This window comes from Odontesthes bonariensis, chromosome 8 (genome assembly GCF_027942865.1).
Source record: "Odontesthes bonariensis isolate fOdoBon6 chromosome 8, fOdoBon6.hap1, whole genome shotgun sequence".
Classification (NCBI taxonomy): domain Eukaryota; kingdom Metazoa; phylum Chordata; class Actinopteri; order Atheriniformes; family Atherinopsidae; genus Odontesthes; species Odontesthes bonariensis.
The window spans coordinates 15,365,153-15,382,726 of record NC_134513.1 but is presented as its reverse complement, the minus strand read 5'-3'; the positions used below and the strand labels follow the sequence as shown (position 1 = coordinate 15,382,726).

General features: G+C 41.2%; 1 protein-coding gene across 16 annotated transcripts in view; it reads right to left on the bottom strand.

The window, feature by feature from the left end:
- Window positions 1-17,574, bottom strand: part of celf2 (cugbp, Elav-like family member 2) — a 243,674-nt gene that overhangs the window by 57,295 nt on the left and 168,805 nt on the right. For all 16 annotated transcript variants that reach the window (XM_075471887.1, XM_075471886.1, XM_075471874.1 and 13 more), the window contains one exon: window positions 2,376-2,424. In XM_075471887.1, coding sequence (XP_075328002.1) covers window positions 2,376-2,424 — 49 coding nt within the window. The remainder of the gene's footprint in view (window positions 1-2,375; window positions 2,425-17,574) is intronic.

Genomic DNA, 17,574 nt, shown 5'->3' with positions numbered 1-17,574 from the left:
CGTTCTTGCGTTCCGCCACCAACATATCGTTCCTGAACCGGTTCGGAACGTAATATATCGTTCGTTCTTATCGTTCCGGCAGTGTTTGGCGGGCCTATCAAGTCTACGTGTGTGGACTTTACCTTAGAATAGACGTACTCATTAGTATTTGCCCTTGATTTACACCGTAGCTCTATGCCCAAAAATAATAAATCACCGGCAGCATCCAAAAACATTCAGATGGGCTAAAGCTGCGTCGACGTCACTTCCTTAATCTGGGAGCTTCAATGTAAGATGAGGGTTGATCTACTACTGTAGACAACAAAGTATATGCTATATTTTACATGAATTTTTATGTTGTAGAGTTGTAGATTTATTTTATCAATGGAGAAATTGAGCAGCCTTGCTTTGTTGTCTACAGTAGTAGATCAACCCTCATCTTACTTTGAAGCTCCCAGATCCCAGAACTGATGTCGACGCAGCTTTAGCAGCAGAGAAGCTATTAGGCTTGTGTTGATAATAATAAACTCCTGGACTATTTTCAAACTTCCAAATGCATCGTTTTGTGAGTACAGACCATATTTGTACTACTGTAGAAGTTTGGTGTCATGGCATGTGATTTTAGTGTGGTAATTTTGGAGATACTGCCATGTTCCATTAGCGCTTGTACTAAGCTATTCGGGATAACTCAGTAACTCGGCTGATGTTCAACCAAGATCGGAAAAACTTCGGGTGGGCTACTTGGCTGGATGTCACGGTTCAAATGACCCTAGGGTGAATCTACTCCGAACCATCACTTAACTAGTGGATAACTAGACTAAGTAGTGGATAAAGGAAGTGATTCGCGACAGCTGCCTGCATTGAGCCTAGTGGGCAGCGAAGTGAACGCACAACCGGAAGTAGTCTTTTTTTCCCCCTGACAAAGGCTACGCTTTTGTGAAATTTTATAAAATATATAGAGAACGAAAAAAAACGTTATTAACCGGTTTTGTGGATTTCAGAATAACGTTTCTGTTCCGGAACAGTTGAAGACCATTTCGTTTTCGTTTCCGTTTCTCGTAAAATTCCGTTCGTTTTCGGTTTTCGTTTTCGTTCCTTGCCCTGGCTTTGACCTCCAGGCTCCGTCATCTCGTGGGAGGGAGGGAGGGAGGGGGGGGCTCGGAGATACCACATTTCAAAAGGGAAGATGATACTTAGATCATTAAATTGTGTTGTTCGGAATTTCATTTGTAGTTCATTTATATGTGTTAAATAATAGAATAATCAATACAAATTGACACAGAGTAATTCCATAAATTCATTAAAAAAAGATAAAAAAATTAAATAAAAACGAACATTTACATTTTCCCCTGGAGCCAAGGTGTGGCATACCTTGCCATACCCAATTGACGCCCATGGCAGCGGCATCCTTCTCCAACACATAAAAAAACGCCCCGTGTTGCATATACTTTTGCCATCTGTAAAGGTTTCCTGTCTGCCAATAAAGGCAAAAAAAGGCTCCCATCGCACAACACTGCTCCGTGTTGGTCTTTCACTACAACTCACTGAAGTGTCTGAAATGCCTGAAAAGTCAACAATCAACAGTCAACTAATAATATTTTTAGCAAAAGAAAGCAAAACGGCAATCTGGAAATAAGACGGCAGTGAACTACTCATCACTAAGCCGTTTTTAGACATCACTACACAAATGTGCACAAGGCTGAGAGCCTCAACGTGGGCAGGGAAGTGATGAAGCATTTCTAAACAGTCGAACACATCCGTAGAGTTTATGAATACAGAATAGTGGCAGAAACCCAGATGCTTCCTGTAGAGTGTCCTGTCCAACTGGCTCCTTGGTAGAATGAAAAGGAATGGAAGAAGACACTCGGTATAGGAAATCAATTCAGAACTGGATCTGCAATATGTGGCTTGGAAATGGAGTGATCTTAGGATGGGGTGCCTGTGTTTGTGTCAAATAGATGCATTAAGGTGTGTGTGTGTGTGTGTGTAGTGTGTGAGGAAAGAAAAGAGTGCATACGGCATGTTCGTATGAATGAGCAGCCACAGGGGACACACTGGTTCAGGACGAGGCTAAAATGATTCAACTTTCACTGACCTTCTTCAGAAGCGCCTTAATAATTTATTGCACGTATAAGAAAATATATATATATATATATATATACACACACACACATATATACACACACATCTCAACAGAAACACAGCCCTCTCTCTAACTCTTTCTCTACTCTACATGTCTCTGGTTCAATCTTCTCCCCCAGTCACAACCTGTCTTGCCAGTCAAGTAGCAAGTAAACACATGGATGAGATAGCTATTACAGAGCAAATTCAAAAAGGCTTCTGATGCATTTGTGGTTGATATTGATGTCCCTGTGCTTGCGTGTGGAGCCACTCACCATTAGATTTCTCACTGTCTGCAGGTTTCATCTGAATAGGGTGGTGCATCTGTGGAGACAAATCACAGACAAAAAAAAAAAGGATTGAACATCACCTTTACATAAATACCGTCAGACATACAATGCTACAGAATTTCTGAATTTAACCCGAATACGATTTTCCGTATTAAAAAGCAAACCCCTGAAAACAGTTCAGCGCAGACGGTTGGCGGTAAGGAGTCTAAAGTGGTGCGCGAAAGGAACTTGCAAGAAGGTAAAACACAAGCGAAAGAAGAAATGTTCAAAAGCGGAAGCACGAAAAAGAACGAAATCAACGTCAAGGACGAAGAGATAAAGACCCAAAGAGAATAAGAGCAAAAAGCAAATGGTAGACAGAGAAGTACTCAAAAAAAAGAAAGGGAAGAAGAAAGTCTCAGGTTGACATATGTGTATAGCTTAAAAATAACTACACAGTAGCAGACATTAAAACAAGGAAGGCAACAGTTTTCTTGCTGGAGAACAACTCAATTCAGCGATTACGATGACGGCCGCCGACCTAAAAAGCTCCAACAAAAATGAGACCAAAATGACAGCAAACATCAAAGTTTTGGTGCTGCGTTTGAGAGTATAAAAATAACCTTTCAGTGTTCAGAAAATCTTAATCTGCATTATTTTTTCTATCCCTTCTTACAGAGGTAAAGACAAGAGAGACAAAAATGTCAAGTGGTTCCAAGTTTTCATTCAGCTGATTCAACCATTATAAAACTGGACAGTTTTGGTGGATTTATAATTCTGGCCCTCTGAAACAATACTTAAGTACATAACAATAGCCGCTTTCGGACTGTAGGAACCTTTGGCAGTTCTAATAACCTTTTAATCCGCGGGGCCGTTTTCTCCCGTGTTCGGACATACAGGAACTCGGGGCTTTCTCCCTTAGTTCCTATAACTATTTAGCTCCTTCTCCGAGGTTGGGTCTTTTCATGGTTCTATAGAATGATCTGACGGAGGTGTGTGGTGGTCGGTAGCTACGCCCCATGTCATGCTATCACGGCTGAAATGTTTCCTCATACACGGACACAACAAGCGGGTGTTTAATAAGTTAAACTTACACTGGTCTCATTTGTCTGCAGCGCTGCTCTCCTTTCTTCCTTCATGAAATGAAAAAGTATCTCCTGACTCTCTCTGTGAGCTTTTCCAGACTCGATATTAGACGCCTGATGTGATTGTCCATGATTAATAACACCATCATGCAGACCATAAACACAGTGGCCTCCCCACTCTCCATATTAGCTTCTTGGTGGTGTTTTTTCTACTCTCATTACTTTTACCGTTTTGTTTTGTGTTTGAATGTAGCGCTAAACGGCTAACGGCTAACACGTCACTGAAGCAGACGGCTGCGCGCGGCGCATCAGTCCCTATCAGGTCCCGACTCATTGCGAATGCAGACTGAAACAGTTCCGCTGGGGAAGGATAGTTATCAGAACGAAATTCGAGGAGGGTAGTTCTGATAACTACTTTCTTAGAACGCTCTGTCCGAAAGCGGCTAATGAAAGCTACGGCAAAACAGACGCTCATGCGCCTTTATGTCTGGCCTGAATAAACTCAAACTTCATCCAATAAAACAGCTATTTGCCTGAATTTTGATCCGACTGCGTGTTTTTCCATTTGTTCCCTGCACGTGAAAGCGGAAGACGTACAGGCAAAAAGTGGTTCAAATCGGATGAAGAAGAGTGATCCTGCTGATCATTCTTTTACAGATAAGAAGTTTTTCCCCTCCCCCAAGATGTGGCAAAAGCCTTTACAAATGCTGGGGGTACCGTTTTTGTTTTATAAAAGAAATCTGTGTGATACAGTCAAATTGCCCTACGCAAAACTGCTGTCTTTAGCAGCATGTACTGATTTGACTAAACTGCCTTCATGTGTTACAAATCACATAAAAGATGGCCACGGCCCTTTAACTGTCAAATGCAGAGGTTGCTTAAAGTTCAATACCACTGGCTCCAAAACACCTCCAGCTCCAAGTGTCTTCCATTCAAGGGTGTCAACGGCTCTAATAAAAATACCATGTCAATATATATTTCCTAGGAGCTTGCTAGCATCATAGAATCCGAGGATTCATGGAAATTTGAGATTACTTCTAGAAATAATCAGACACAAGGTCTCAGCAATTTTGTCCCATCAGATTTAAAGTGCCGACCCTTGGTCAGGTTGTAAAAAATATAAAAGTTTACCCAAGATATCGATTAAATAATCACCTCACAGTGAACAGCTGTTTGACCATGAGCCCACTGGACACACAAGGTTTCCTAAACTGGTAATTTTGTGTCAAAATGGTAGTAGGGGCGAACGTTAATGAAGCTTTCTGTGATCCAATACATTTCATTGTGTACTTTAATGCCTCACCATGATGTTTTCCTCACTTTGACCAAGAACTTTTAATGCATGATGAAGTGGAACAGTAGTAGAGCCAAAGAAATCAAAGACAGAAAACAGAATGAAGTAATAAAATCCCACAGTGACAAGGTTTGATTTAAACACTTTTCCCATGCTCGCGTATCCGTTCCCCTCCTACATCTTTATGCAATCCATCATACTCGTCTGTGGAGATTCTTAGTCATCCCGGTCATAATTTAAAAAGCCCTTTGAATGAAACGCAAAACGTCTTCAAGAACTACAAAATGAGTCAAATTGCCTTCTATTGAAGCACTCAGGAGTCCATGTTACTTGCCAATAAGCCTGCAGTGTTGAATAATGTTTACTCGCGCAGCCAGAGCATCACTCATGGCCGCAGAAGGATATCTCGTCACTGCAGCTGCAGAGCAGTTCCCTGCGTGTTAAAAACCGAGGCAAAAGACTTTTTGACCAAGAAACAGCGTGTGACAGTTTGGGAGTGAGGATATGCTGCACGACTGAATCCTTTTGTTTCTTTTTCAAAGTGAGAAAATCATCCACAATAATTCCATTGCGGAGAATAATTGTTAACTCAATAAGAAGCAAGATAATCAGATTTTTTTTTTTTCTTACAAGCAGTATGCATGGAACAAAGAACCAAACAACATAACTGCAGTACGCCAAAAATACCCAGAGGTCATATTAATTTATAACTAAATCTTTTGTGTGAACTTGACCAGCCTGATCACAACACCTTGAAAAAATGGCAGCCCGAGTCAGTTGTATTCAAACATGATTCAATCCATCCATCCATTCTTGATACCCACGTCATCCTGTCCAGGTTTGATAGGTCGCCGGTCCTTCATCACTCACACTCACAGGCCGATTGAGAATCAATAGCTAACCGAATATGCACGTCTTTGGGAGGAACCGGAGGAATCACGGAAAACATGAACCAGAGAACCAGGAACCTACACTGGAAAAAATCTAAATCTTACCAAGTAAACTTGTCTCATTGAGTATCTCATTACACTTAATATAAGACACAATTGCCTAACAAGTACCATTTCAGCCAGATATAGGGACTTGTTTTAATACAATGCATCTTGAATATCTTGTTAAGTGAAAAAGTCTTGAAAACATCTTGTTTCGAGTCATATTTCACCTGAAACAGGCTTTTTTTTTTTCATTTGAAGAGGTTTTTAAGCTGATTTCAAGATCACTTTTAACTCAAAAGTCCTAAATATCACATTTTATTCAAAGAAATATTGACAAGCCAATTTTCACTAGTTCCATTGGCAGATTCTTTTGCTTATTTCAAGCAAAAACGTCTTTTATTTGTTGTGTTTTATCTTATTTTTGGAGGGACATTTTTTTTCCAGTGTAGATTACACCTCCAACAAAACAAACAAACTTTTGTGCATCCACTCTCCTCATCATCTCGTCTTGTATTAGCATGTTCACGGTTTCACTGCTAATTGCCAGACCCGTGTAATTCTGATCCTTGTCAGACTGTTTTACCCAACCTTTCTTGTATTACTGCTCGGCTTCATATTTTGGACAACCTGAATATGCGGCACTTTCAGTTGGACAAATTAAAGTCTCTCTTTTGATGAACACCGATCTGACCCCCCCTGCAAGTGTTTGCAGATTGGGTTCTTTATCGAACGCCACACACAGCTCTGACACCAAGGCTTGGGCGTGCGTGAACTGATTGGGACTATTCAAATGTGAAGCTGCCTTTAACAGCAGCAAAGTACCATGTTTGAATGCGACAAAAATCCAGTGAATGCTTCTTTTCACTTGCCACATCACTGGTACTCACCTCTCAAGTTAATTGACAATTCATTACTGCAAAAAATAAATAAATAAATAAATAAAAAAAAAAAAATCATTAAACTAAACATTTATAATGTCTATTTTTCAGGGCTGAAGGAAAAGCTACACATTGCTGGCTAACCCTGCAAGCAGCATACTGCAAAATAATCTAGCAGCTTCAAGTGCATTACTACAAGGGAAAGCAGTGTGGTTTGTAGTACAAAGTGCATACAACCCGTGTGGTCTGGCTAATTCTGATGCATTCTTTGCATTTTTCTTTCCTTATTCTGACACATGATATCAAGATACAGATTGCCTGCTTATAGCAGATGTAAACAGGGTCTAATGCCTGCATTTAGACTCGTCTTTTTTTAGACCTCCTTTATCGGTTCGATGTGCCCGAAGAGGCAGTTTAATGGAGCTGAATGATGGATGTGTTTTTTTCGGGGTGTTGGGTCTTCTTTTATGGAAAACAAGAAAACACTACCCAGGATGAGAAGGCTTTGTCACCTCTCTCACCCTACTCCAAACGCTCCTCTTCTGTCCCCTTTTTTTTTATTTTTATTCCCTCCATCTCTCTCCTTAACGGGAGATTATGCGGCTGTTTGATCTGCGGAGAGACGTATGACAGTGATTCTCCAAATCTAGCCCGGTATCAATCACACTCAGAGTCAAATACCAGCCGTGAGTGAGTGTTTCTGTAGGGGTGTGTGTGTCCATAGGAGTGTGTATGTGCCCCGTCTCACCCATTACGCCCCTGGGCTCAGTCACGCTGTGACAGAGGGCTTTGATCTTCCAATTCTATCACACACCTTTATCCCAACCCCCCCCCCCCCCCTGCTCTCTTCCTTATCATTCTCACTCTGTTTTTTTTCTTCTCAAAGGCCTGTCCCAAATGCGCGCACACACACACACACACACACACACACACACACACACACACACACCTAATCCATTGATTAGTTCCAAAAGCTGCCTGATGGGGGCAGTCAGCGGCGGAGGAAGATGAAACAAAGAGAGGCATAGGGAAAGAACAAAGCAAAGAGAAATTAACTGAAAGAGAAGAAGAAAAAAAAAAATTCAGATATGACAAAGACAAGATCCTCCACTAATAAAAGAGGAATAAAAAAAAAAGAGAGAAAAGTTAAGATAGAAAAGGGAAATAGAGTCAGAAACACTGGACAGACAGAAATATTTTGCAGCCCTTCAGGCTGGAGTCTCAGTACAGTATCACTAACAAAAAGACAGATGCAGGGACATGGATGAGGCTTGTGAGTGTGCATGTTTGCGTGCATGGGGTGGGTTGAAGCCACTTCAAAAGGAGGAAAGTCATGTCAAAGCAAACCTGGAAGTCGCATCAAGTCAGTTTTTCGTTAATCCATTTCAAAGTCTGTCCTCCAAAGGCAAAAACAAAAAAAAAAAACGAAACAACAAAAGGCATGACAGTGCCTTCCGTGCTGCCGTCATTCACTCCTGAAAAACACTGCCAAGCACACACACACACACAAATAAACCCCCCTCGCGTACACACAAGCAGCGCAAGTACAGAATCTATGTCTGGCTTTCAGGCGTCTCCTCCTCAGGTCTGTCTACCCAGAAGGCCCGGCGGGCGGCGGTGCAGTCGACACGTTTGATCTTGGCAAGCTCCCGCCGAGACCAACAAAGCAAGACTCTCCTCCGCTATCCCACAATTCCACAGTGCCGTTTCTTCTTGCCTGCCAGGCCCACAGCCGCAGTCTGCCATTCATTATGGGCTCAGCAGGAGGCCTGCAAAATTAGTAAAGCCCTCACAGCACAGACACATAAAAAGCACCAAAAGGGGGACCTAAAACTTTGCTACGTGCAACTGTGAGGTTCTGACTTGCTGCGGCATTGCACTCATCACCGGGCAAATCTACCTCCTGCTTGCCTGTTACATCCTATGTGACTATCCCTCCCCAAAACCCTCTATCCAAACCGAGAAGCGAGTTCATTTCTTGAACTGAAGTAGTTTTCATAAGCCTCTCTAAGCCACTGCATGATAATTAATCTCAACATGATTTACGAAATCGGAATAATGAGCTGAACACTTTAATTGAAAATAATTTCCTGATGCGTGATTATGACAGAGTAAAAGTTGGTCGGAGCTTTAAGGGGCTTGTTGTCCGCTCGTACTGCATCTGCAGCGCACTCGAAGGTAAAGTGTCGCCATTTGTTTTAATCATTTTTAGAGCACTTGAACCGCCTTATTACAAACCGGATACTGCATTTCTGACTGACAAGTCACACAGAGAGCCGCTGTAAAATACACGTTAAATGCAAACCTTTGAAAATCGATTAAGATTTCATTTACATATTAATGTGCAACCTCAAAGTGCCCACTCACACTGGTAATAATGAGCTGCTGAGCCACCACGTTGGTACTGTTTAAGAACTACATGAAAATAACAGCTTCGCTACCATTACTGTAAGGCAATGTGTTTTTATCAGCATGCTATAAATAGCCCCATTTATCTGGTTTAGTAGTTATTGGACTACAGCTGTTCCACTTGGGGACCAGAATCTGTAACAACATTTTGGTCATTTACTCAAATAATTCAAAATCCCTTCAGGAAAATCTCTGAGTTTGGCATTTGTCATTTGCAAGTGTATACAGTTCATCAACACACTTTCTAATTTTTTTTTTCTCCAAGTTGCTTTAACATTGCCACAGTCATTTTATTCTCACTAACAGACTAACCTAGTGGCATAGTAACACATGGAATAGGTATGAAATGAAAATGATTCTAAATCGTCCTAATGGGCAGCGAGTTGGAGATTAAATCACATTTTTAGGAGGAGATGAACAAAGTTACAATGAAAACACCATTAAAGCTTGACGGATATATATATATATATATATATATATATATATACATATACATACCCATTAACTATACACAAAAATATATAAATATATCTATATATATTGTGGTTGAACAAGATTAACTAATCCAATCACCTAAAGATATTTCTGTCAGTGAGAACTGGATGATTGAAACCATATGGTCTACATTACACCAGAGGGATCAAAATGTAGTGGGCAGCCAGGATGAATTTTATGACCTTCCAGTTATAGGACAGCCTCTTTAATCACCCTCTGTTTCCTGGCTGAGACGAGGTGTCTATCTGTCGGGCTTGCTGATGAAATGTCACCCACCAGCCCCAGCAACCCCCCCTCCTCCTTCCCTTTCAGCCTTTTTATCTTAACATCCTCATCATGTACAGAAAGTCCCAGCAACCTGGCCTGAATTTCTGAATTTAGGCACTCCGTGGCTGCTGTCCCACCCCCGGGCTGACTGTCGAGTAATTCCTCCGAGTGCAGCCGGTGCAGGAAAGTCTACACTTCGCAAATGTTAACTGCTGCTCCCGGGTTAACGTTATCCCGGCACCTCTTCTTGCCGCTCGGCGTCTTCAAGCAATGCGATGGCGCTTTAAAAAGGTCAGAGGTGGACAAGTCCCGGAGCCAGAGGACCGACTCGGGGCTCATGCTGGGAATAGTACGAGTGTGTGCTGAGTAAGAAAAAAAGAGTGCGCCACCGTGCCTGTGCGCGGCCTTTGCCAGCAGTTGGCACCTTCAAAGCAACGGGCAAGTTCATAAGACCAGAGTGTGTCTGCCAAAATCTGAACCGAGGAGTGCCAACGCTGTATGGTAACCAACTCCACACTCTTTTGATTCATGCTTGTGTCCTGCATACACATTCTGCCGCACACAGAAGGTGGCCACACACTCTTTCCCCCTCCCTCCTTGCTGAAGGTGTGACGGTGAGCTGCTGGGTCAAAGTCAGACAGATGGCCCTCACAGTTGGGATTCAATATCGGTGACCGAGACCATATGACTGGCCACACACACACACACACAGTCAAACCCACACGCAGACGGAGACACACCTCGAAGTGTGTCTCAGGAAAAAAAAGCACCCACGTAGGCGTAAAAGCCCACGTATGACCTCGAGACAGTGATCATCAGCGCTGATGGAACAAACCTCAGAAACATTTTTTTTTTTAGAAGACACTCGCTGAAACTTTTGTTTGCAGTCAATAAATAAACCAGTTTTTGTTCCACCGTGATGTCGTCTTGCTCGACTAAAAACAAACAAACATCAAAAATAGCCATTGAAAAACACATTTTGTTGCATTTGTTGTCGACTACTTATCTATGCAAATCAGCACATATTCAATTCATCATGTGCATATTTAAACGTGGAACTTCGGCAAACGCGGAGAAACAAAAATAATTGTACGCAATCAGCTGGAGAGGTTTCAAGGTGAAATTAATCAGTTAAATAAATACTTTTCAAATGCAAATAGATGGAATATTACCACGGATGTCTCAAAGAGCTGCTATTTCTTTCTCTCTCACATTCTGAACCACAAACAACACCAGTCCTTTCCAGTTTTATTTACCCCCTTGTCTGGACGGATTTTAAAAGGGAGCTTTGTTCCTCTATAGCCGGATTTATAGGACATTTTCCTCAAAACATGGCAAAGGTTAATCTTTTTAGTCGTCTTATAAAATAAGTGAATCTCCACAAAACATTTCATTCTAAAATCTCAGCAAAATGGAACTAAAATGCTTTCGTTTCCACATTCAAACACATTTTCAAAAAACTTTTCATACATTCATTCTTTCTAAGCAACCGCCTGACAAAATCTTTATCGTGACACCCTTAAAGGATCTTTTATAAATGAACAGGTAATGTAGATGATGCGCCAGCAAACTCAAACAAAAATCGGGAACCTCGCGCGAAACCTTCATCTATTGATTTGTTTCAAGACAAAGAATACACAGGTTTTTTTTTTTTTTTTTTTTTTTTTTAAGCTAACGGCCCTGGGCAGCATTTGAACAGTTTCAAGGGATTCTTTTTGTTAAATTTGTAGTGAAAGCAATTTTTCAATTTTTGTAACCTGGCACGTGCTGCACGAGGGGCTTATTTAAGAATACAATGCAGTGCGACCCCTCAAAACAGAAAAAGTCACTATCATAAATTAAAAAAACATTAAAAAAAAACATTAAAAAAAAAACAGGTACTAGTGAAACAAAGAAACTGAAAATAAGTGGTTATCTTTTTGTATGTATATTGTACTTCCTGTTACGTCGCGGTACCAATTTCTCAGTAGAAGAAACCTGCATTGACTCTCGAAGACCAGAAACAGTTATTGTGTTGATGTCACAATTTGCTCAAACAATGACCGATACAGCTAGCATCATCACATCTTAAATCTAAATCCATCTGTTATGCTGTTTTCTTTCTGAGCTCCCTCCTGCAGTAAAAGCCAGTCTGATGTTCATTCTTGTCTCGTGTCGAGCTTGTATCTCTTGGTTTTTTCCATCATACTTGCCTAGGACCTTAAAATCCTTATCGGCAAAACATCTTGAAGGATGTCTCAATTCCTTAAATGAGCCAAGTATAAGTGAGCATGCACAGGTGTTTTCTGTGTGGAAGTCTCTTTGGCAAACGCAACGTATCAAAGGGACAGTAAACACCAAATCCCACTGTAGATTGAATTAAAAGCAAAACGTACAAGTTGCCATGAAAAAGGGTTCGTCCTTATGAGACATTGATCGCAAAATAAGAGCAGCAGGTTGCAACAAAACAATTGAACGCGTGTCACACGTCATGTTTAACTGCCTCCAAAGTACAAATCTCTCGCTTTTGTCGCCAGGAGGGAGAATATAAGACTTGAGGAGAGGAATTTTAGAATATCGAAAAATTAAAAAAACCTTTTATTCAATAAGTTACAACCAGAGTCATCAAATTAGTCTTCTGTTTTTTTTGTTGTTTTCATTTGTAGTGGATGCTTTTTAAGGAAACTGTACCGTGCCTTCACTCGTGAGCCACGTAGAGTACTTATTTCTGCTTCCTTACAACGAGAAGTCAAGGATTTCTGCTTTTTGATGAATTCTAAATTAGAATAATAATATGCGTCTGCCTGGATTAAAGTGTGCGGCTGTCATTTGCAGTGATCAAAGCTTCAAAGAGATCCAAATGTGATGTTGAACCAAAGCACTTTGGTGACTTTTGGACCAGACTTCTTTGGCGGTGCAGTTTCGATATGGATTATGGATCCAGCATAATCTAATCGATCCACTTAAGGTGCTTCCATTAGTTTTTCCAAATTTTGACATCCCACGAAAACATTGGTCTAAAAAAAAAAAAAAAAAAAATGATTATGTTGTAAGACTCTTAAGCTGAGAATGGGGGAAAAAATTACAAAGCTGATTTTCAGAATCTTGATTAATTATTGGCAAAGGGTAAAAGCGTAGAATTTTGGCGCGGATTCGCCTTTTTGAGAATCTACTTCCGTGGTAGTCTGCTGGTTTTATAACCAACAACTGCCCATGTTGTCAATTTCTGCTGGGAAAACTTGGCGTTTTTACATGGACGTTACACTTTGACACCTGTACATATTTACAGACCAGTGTCCCCCATCTCATATGGAAACAGGACTCCTCTAGACTAGCAGCCTCCCCTAGCAGGACAGAAGTGAACTCTGCTGTAATCTGGCCTCCCAACTCCTATGATACCAATCTGTTGGGATATTTGCACACCTGCATTTGTCAACTGACATTGTTGCACGGCCAAGAGTAAGTATCACCTCCTTGGCTTTCACCAATGTTAAAGGTCACTGAAATGCTAAAAACTACATCTGGAAATGATTCAGGATAACTCTGCCGCTCTTTCATCAAAGGGCGAAATGCTCTCGTCATCAGGTTGGGCGGATGCCGTCTTTTTCGTCTCTTTTTCTTGCGGTGAAGAGGTGAATGGACCTCAAGACCGCTCCCCGACTGCTTAACAGCTCAATTTTAAGAGGAAAACTCTCGACAGCAAACATGCCCCCTTAATGAGTAACTTTTGGTCTTCCGACGTAACAGTAAATCTCGATTTTACATCCCCTTTTTTTCCCCTGTGCTTCAATTCTACCTCAAAAAGATACAAACTAAAAAACTAATTGAAAAAAACTAAACTTTCTATATTGCACACAAAAATACACACCTGGCAACACTGTGTCAAACATCGTCACACAGATAAAGTGTGACTTCAGAGCTTATTCTCCTTTAGGTAAACATACAAGTATGAATCAAATTCTCCTTTACAATATTCCCTCGACTTGGCAGTACAGTTAGCTCACATTATCCCCACTTCATTTAGCTCAGTAAACAATTAACCCAGCGCGAGTGTGAGGAGAGTGATTGAGGGATTTGGCATTAGCTATGCTGCGTCTCAATGTTTGACATAGTTAGTTTGCGTCTCCACCCCCCCCCCCCCCCCCCTCCGTCACAAATCAATATGCTTAAACGCTGCCACCAACTTGGAGAGAAAAGACGAGTTAGGAAAGTTCATTTGAAACAAGCGATTAATATTTCTTTTGTTAAATAAGAGCAGTGCACACACACACACACACACACACAAACATACTCTGGGGTTGGGCGCATCGATGAGGTTTGCCTTCCTTCAGCTCTGTTTGCGATAGCATTTGGGTTTCACTACAGCAATTACAGCCTTTAATTGAATTGATTTTGATAATGAGCCTCTGTAATGACACCGCTGTGGGAGTGTGTGTGTGCGTATCTATACGAGTATGGTGTTTGCAATGAATGAGCCACTGTTGTTTTTTTATGGGCTTAAAAGATCTGTGAGGAGGCAAGCAGGATTTACAGATGAGGACACACACGCACACACACACACACACACACACACACTTAAAACACCGGAGAGTGCTGCGCTAATAGCTGCCCACTGGTCAGCTGTTTCCGCTCAGCCTTTTTATAAACCACTTGTCCGAGGTCTAACCTTTCAGCTTGTTGCATAATGTCCTCCAGGCTATAACACATCAATGTTTGATGACCCACGCCTTGCTACATGGTAAATTTAATATCCTACACCGCTTTATTTCCGCTGTTTAGGACTTAACACCACCTGCAACTGCTTTCCATATCGACGGGCACTTACGGCAGTCAGGTTTCATGGGAGCTCATCGGCGCTACTGTCAGTTAACACATTCTTCAAAGGGAGCTGAAGAGTAAATCAGCTGCTGTATAGTGGTGTGAGTCGCCTTTTCTCTTCTTACTGCTGTTGGCTTGTCTGTCTCCTAAGTGCCGAGCGGAGAGAGCTATTGTGATGGTGCAGCGATATGTGTAATAGGCTTGCACCTGAACAAACAACGCACATTGACTGACAAGCTGCGGACATGCAACATTCCTCCCCTCACTGCAATACTATCGGTTACTTTAACACACACTTCAAACACACAGGAGGCACCTGATAAAAACAGCCGATGGTGGCCCTTTCTACACCTTACTAGCATCATTGCTGTTATGGATTCGCTTTGATTTCCATCCTGAAGTTATTACCACATTTATCAGATAATACCTCATTTCAAAGGGAGCATTTGTACTTTTGGGGAAAAAAAACCCCACCAGCTGGAAATAAATGCTAAAATCCCACGTACGGTTATGTTGTAGAATTTTGTGAAAGTTGACACATTATGATTTGAAGTCACGAACCGCAAGCTGACTGGGTATTTTGAAATAGGAGACGGTTATACATGTAGGAATATTTAAGTACATTACAGTAATATGTAGTAAACAGTTTGACAGGATACAATCAGTGTCCATGCATGCAGTACAGGTTGTACAGCTACATAAAACATAAACCGAGCAGTTACTGTAATTAAAGAATTTCAAACGTGGCTTGACTGCAGAGGAATGCTCCAATCAATGTACCTGGGAGGCTGAGCTTGTCATTTTCTACCTCGAGAACAAAATGAGCAAAAATTGCTTTTATTTACTGGGAAATTTGCTTATTCAAATCAATTTTTCACTGCTATTTCTATGACCCCGAGACCGCAAACTGCCAAGTTTTCACCCCCAATCGATCACGGCATAATAAGTGGAGGTTTTTCAAGGACAGACCGCCGTCAGTCACAGGAACAAAGAAGCAACTCAGAGAAATAGAACCGACCTCACAGGAACATCCTGCTTCAGCAGACTTCATGTGATTTTGGGCTACTTTCACTTTACTTTCAATGGATTTTCATCGTATAATGCTTGTAAGTGCTTGTCGGAAGTTATGGACAGTATTAGGGTTCGCATTTAGGTGTCGTCTTGAGAAAGGCCTTGGTGACCAAAAACATCAACCCCTTATCTTTTCTTTTCTCATCTATAAAAAAAAAAACACACAAGGAAAATCAATGCAAGAGTGAGAAATGTGTGGTGGAATTATTCATTTTCTTTCAGTGTACACACTCTCCTCCAAAATGCTGTATCCGAAAAATATCCCGCAGAAAGCTGCATATTTGCAGACAAACACCCCACCACACACTTCCGCTGGGTCGTGAGACAAGATCGAAAGGATTACTTTGTAATGACTCCATTTGTTATTTGCATTTAGAAATGTTCCGCTTTGTATGCCTTCAAAGGAAGCCAACTTATATTTCACGATCACATACTTTTGTTTGTAAATTGTAATGACACCATAGAGCCAATACGAACGGCTGATTTTACAGCTTGTTAAAGGAGGGAATGTGATGGTTAGCAGTATTGCCTTCAGCTTCCCCAGTGGCCCTGAATTCGATTAAGCTGGTGGATGTTGAATGGGGGCTCTACCTCTGTGTATTTCCGAGTTTAAAATTGAGGTTAAAGAAAGAAAAATACAGAGAGCACCTACTGGTGGTCGAAACATAATTTAGGCACCGCCAAATTCAAATTCATACCACAAATTCTGACACAGGGTCCTGCCTCAGTTTACTCGGATCATATAAATCACCTCTCGGAAAGTCATCCGATGGTAAAGCTGCCAGAGGGAAAGTTGAGCAAGAGAGTCAATGAATATTTAAAACAGGCAGATTGGGAATTAAATATATTTGCCTTTCAAATAAGTTTGGTAAAACAGGAGGCTTGTGTACAACCTGTCTGCATGACAGACGGCTTGGCCTCCTCTCCTTTAGGACACCGCATCTGAGTAATAAAGTTAGTGAGAAAAATGTTCCCATAACTGATACGCAAAAATAACAAACGACGTATTTTTACACTAGCGACTTGGGTGCCTAAAAAAAATGCTTATTCCAACACTTAAAAGAAAATTCATCCATGACCTTACAGACATGTGTTGTGACACAAACACACCTAAGCTTTCAGGATGGGAGGAAATAATATAAGCCGGTGAGTTATCTTCTTTGGTTGCAGGAAGAAACAATAAAAAAGTTGAAAAAAAATAGTAAAGTTACCTAACAAAGCACATAGGTGGGACTTTATGGAGCCTTTTACAAACTTTATGGAGATATTAGGAAGATAAACCCAATCGCTATCATATTATTCTTACAGCTGTTTAAAATGTTTAAATTTCTTGCATATTGAAGGATGTTGACAAAGGGGCTCATTGCTCATCTGAAAAAAACAAAATCAAATTGGTTTGAACTTCAATTTTGTTAAAAGAAGAGACCAATCTCGTAAACACTCAGGGCCGCATTGGGAAAGCAGTCTCCCAACATTTAAAAGCAAGCACACAAGACGCCTTCAAAGACTCGAGCAGCCGGGCTCTTAAGACCACGGGGGCTTCTGCATGAAAGAATACCATTTCTCACATCATTGAAAACGATAATGCACATTATCGCTTACAGTCCGAGCTTCTTTTTTGGAGCTCTGTCCAACAACTTGAAATAACAAATGACTGATTAAATTACTCACGTATTTGGATTGTAAATTGCTGCTTTTAAACCTTAACCTCGCTTGAGATCCCGCTTACTTTGATGAGAGTCTTTGATGTGCCTTTGGCTGTGCGACTACACAGAACCTTGGGCCTGTATTCTGGCAACGGAGCGTTGCTAATTATCTCAGCAGCAGAAAGGTAAGGGAAGTGGGGACCTGTGTGTGTGGTCTCAGTGTGATGGTAGCTTTTAATGAGCCCCATGCTTCTTATCAAGCTTGGCGCTCATCAAACACTCTGATCCGCCCACGTGAAGGATGGGACTTGAGTGATCGCATCTGATG